Here is a 4,089-nt window from a genome sequence, read left to right as displayed (position 1 = left end):
TGGGGCTGATATGGCAACTGGAAGTAAGTGGGAATAAGGGGATAGGGGGCAGGGGCAGTGTGGGGAAGAGGGGTGGAGGAAGAGGGATGGGGGAAGCGGGCAGCAGAAGGGCAGAGACAGTGGGGGATGCAGAACCAGGGTCAGAGCTGGAGCTGCAGCAGCTGCCTGTACCCACCCTTCCCTTACTCAAATCCAAGATAAAGCCATTTTTCCCCTCCGGGGTGAATTTGAATAGATACAGTATATATTCTACTACTTTGTATTCATTTGAATAAGAGCTAGACATATCTGTCCCTTGCATAATAATAAACCTTATGGATTGTTAGGACTACTTATGGTTTCCTTATACAATTATAAGTAATCAAAATATGGGACACTAAATGGAAAGTGCCTTTTGGTCTTCACTACAGCATTTTGTTTGATGTGAATAGTTACAGACACTGAATCGACTTGGGGACAGAAAAAAATCCATTTTCTATAATGTATTTATATAATCAAAATACAGACATTGATGGAGTTGGGTTTATTGTTGTAGTTTAGAATTTGATATAGAGAAAAGATTGACATAAGTATTAACATGTTTGGCTATGTTTTTATCTGAATAAATGCAACTATGTAAAAGTCAAGTCAGTCTTACCAATCAATACTGGTAGGTGAGAGCATTTGCCAGAAGAGGGCAATATCTGCCCACTAGAAATATTTTATCAGAACTCCAGCTCCACGTAAGAGAGAGATACAAAATCTTTATTCTAATAGCACCTGAATACCCAGACAATCCTTAGGGATATAAAAAGAATTCAGATTGGATTGCCCACATTCTGTTTTATGAATATTCAACCATTTGTTTTTTGAAATCCCATTACTGTTGGATACTATATTATAACTAAAAAGCAGCAATTATAAAATATAGCTAAGATGGAAAATATCCTCACAAAAGAAACCAGCCTAGCAAATAATCCTTCCAAATAAGGTTAAGAAATTTAGAGATAAAACTTAAATATATTATTATTCCTACAAATAGTCAAGGGAAAAATAAGACAAACAAAGATACCTATATAAACAACTATATTAGTCTGTTTTGCCTTACCTAAATATTTTAACATTCTGGCTCAAAACCTGAAGTCTGCTTTTTTAGAGATGAACAAAGAAAACTTTTTAATATTCTTAAATTTCCACCAATGAAACCTTGACTATGGAGTACATGAACAACTAAGATAATGAAGATTTTTAAGGAAAAGTAGTGTACTGAGAAGATTCCGCTCTGGTTTAAAAACTGCACAGTTCTACTGAATACAAAGAGGTTTGACTTTTTTATATCAGTCTGAACTTGTATCTAATACTAGTGTGTGTTTGTGCGCATGTAAAACAATTGTCGCCTGAAGTATTTTTAGTTTCTAGTGAAGCTGTAACATTGAAAAAAATAAAGTTCAAAAAATAAAAAATTTAAACATAAGCTAAATAAATCAGAATATTAGAACTGTGATTATACCCTTGCTTGTGGAACAACTGAGGTACTTGATTAAAAAAATATATATTTTCCAGCAAATAAACAAGGAAAGCACTGCTAAAAATAATTCTAAGAATTTTGGAGCTAGATTTTCAAATGTTCCAATACCCACAGCTGGAATTATTATTGAAAAGGAAAAAAAATGTAGAGGCCTAAAAAAAGTGACCAACTTTTTAAAAAGATAAAGCATCCACTGACAGAATTGAGTACTTAAAAAATCTAAACAAGTATCTGAACAGGAGTTGTTGGCAACCTCATTTTTTCGAAAAACTTAGCTTTAGTGTACTTTTATACTTAGAAATGACACAGATTAGACTGAGATAGTGTGGTCAATAATAATAAGCCTACCCACCACTCTTCTATTGCCAGTAAATCTTAAGTTGTGACAGCTCCCCCAGTGACTTTCTTAAGCAAAGGTGACCACTGAATCTTCAAAAACTGATGCACGATTGTCTATAATGCCTCAAAATACCCTTTTTGCTAAAATCTGAAAAATGCACAATATGCTTTCACTACACATGGAAAACAAAAGAAAATTATACAGAAATGTGAAGAGCTGTCAACAAACAGATTTAAAATGTCTTTCCTTATAGTGCAATACAGATGGCAGTGTAGCTCAGATGTGACACCACATGATATCAGTGACAACTTTGAAGCAGCCTACACAACTAAGTCAATGCTGTAAAGGTATTGTCATCAAGGGAACAAAAGTTTTCATCCATCAAATCTGATACCACTTATCGGGAACATCGAGATATTACTAAAAGAAATTTTGACACATTCAATCTAATAGCATTGTAAAAGATGTCATGGGCTGGAAAGAACTTTTTTTTGTATAAAAAAGATATATTCATATGCCAAGAGTCTTGAATATTTTTTTCTTCTGTGTTCATGTTAAATAGAGTCAATGAACTTGGCAGGTCAAGTTCTATGGCTTATTACATTAATATACATTTTAGTTGTCTTTAACTTTTGTTTTAATTACATTTATACCTTTGTTTAATTAAAATACATTTGTGGCAGTTTCCCATAAACTACAGATTAAACCAGTTAGTCAGTTTTCTACTTGAATTGTGTCCAAAACAGTTCTAACTCTAGTTCTTTGTGACTTTTAATTAAATACACAAGTGCATGACAGATCCTTTGGCACTGAAACCTGAAATTGAGAGCAACAAAGAAATCTACCCCTCAAAGCTCTCAATGAAACACATACACTCCTACTCCATCATGCACCACATCTGAAAGTCTTTAGATCACAGAGAATATTTGCTTTGCCCTGTATTTGTCCTTGGCTCACTCTGTTGTTGTCTATATTTCATTATTATAAGTTTGTGGCTTGATTTCCCTTTCATACCAGTATAAAACTACATTGAAGACAATAAAGTTAAAACTGATTTAAGAAAGAGGAGGGGCAATCACAAAATCTCTTATATATAAGGATTATGACAAATAAGAAAAATATTCTATATTTTTTTCCAGGTTATATCTAAAGAATGCACACGCACACACTTAGGCAAAGATAAGCACATACCTGTTTGGTTTGCCTTGGATCTTAAAGTTCTGGCTGAAAGGAAAGTTAACAACACAGTATTAATTTGAGATTCAGAGAAATGATAGGTTCCTTTAGCCAACCATTTCATGTGATACTTCAAGTTGGATAGTATTTTTTTCTCCTTTGGATGGTAATAGGATGTTACTGTGCACTCTTCTATAAAATACAAAGGAGTATGCAAAAAGGGATGACCTCTACCATCAACTGGAGAGGGTTCAGTATTAACTTATACATTAAACTGTTATTACAGATGGGTAAAATATTCTTTTAAATTGTACATCTTGTGAAATCTGATTAAAAAAAATCAAGGCGTATCCTAAAATCAGCAAATACTTGAGCTGTGTTAACTCAATACATAGTGGGCAGGGCTACAGAAGACGCTGACTGTGCAGTATGTCACAGCATAGACAGCGCTAACATGCTACTGTGCAGTATTAGTAGCGTCACCTAAAATACATTCGCTAGGGCTCCTGCACAGTAACTCCAGTTTCTGTACATTTATATAGTACTTGCTAATACCGTACAAGAACTAAATGAATGTGCAGTAATGACTGCACCATATGGTCTTGTGTAGAAGGGCTCATAAAGGTATAGCCAAGTTCTCTCTCATTTGTGTACTAATGAGGATCGGTTCCTATCCGCAACAGATGCAAAAATAGTGAGTTCTTCTTTTACATTCATTTGATACTTGTGCCAACCATGATAAATGAGGACCTCCATTTGTTCTCAGAACAGATGCCATGACATGTTTGTTTGGAGTATGTCAGAACTTATTCAGTCTCCTTTCCAGTTCAGTATTTGGCCTCTGAGGCTCACAAACAGGATGTCAATCACAGTTATTTGAAGCAACTTGAGGTATTTAATTATCCAGGATGAAGTTCATAGGAGAACACAGCAGTTACATAGATTTCATAGACATTAGGGCTGGAAGGGACCTTGGGAGATCCAGTCCAGCCCCCTGCCCAAAGGGCAGGAAGTCAGCTGGGGTCATAGGATCCCAGCAAGATAAGCATCCAATTTACTCTTGAAG

The 4,089-nt window shown here is 35.1% G+C and overlaps 1 protein-coding gene across 4 annotated transcripts in view; it reads right to left on the bottom strand.

Annotated features, from left to right (window-relative positions):
- ADGRG2 (adhesion G protein-coupled receptor G2) overlaps nucleotides 1-4,089 on the bottom strand; it is a 101,124-nt gene that overhangs the window by 48,525 nt on the left and 48,510 nt on the right. For all 4 annotated transcript variants that reach the window (XM_019529222.1, XM_019529223.1, XM_019529224.1 and 1 more), the window contains exon 6: nucleotides 3,039-3,071. In XM_019529222.1, coding sequence (XP_019384767.1) covers nucleotides 3,039-3,071 — 33 coding nt within the window. The remainder of the gene's footprint in view (nucleotides 1-3,038; nucleotides 3,072-4,089) is intronic.

The sequence above is a fragment of the Crocodylus porosus genome, unplaced genomic scaffold (assembly GCF_001723895.1).
Source record: "Crocodylus porosus isolate Cpor-Errol unplaced genomic scaffold, CroPor_comp1, whole genome shotgun sequence".
In the NCBI taxonomy this organism is placed as follows: Eukaryota; Metazoa; Chordata; order Crocodylia; family Crocodylidae; genus Crocodylus; species Crocodylus porosus.
This window is presented reverse-complemented; position numbering and strand designations above follow the sequence as displayed.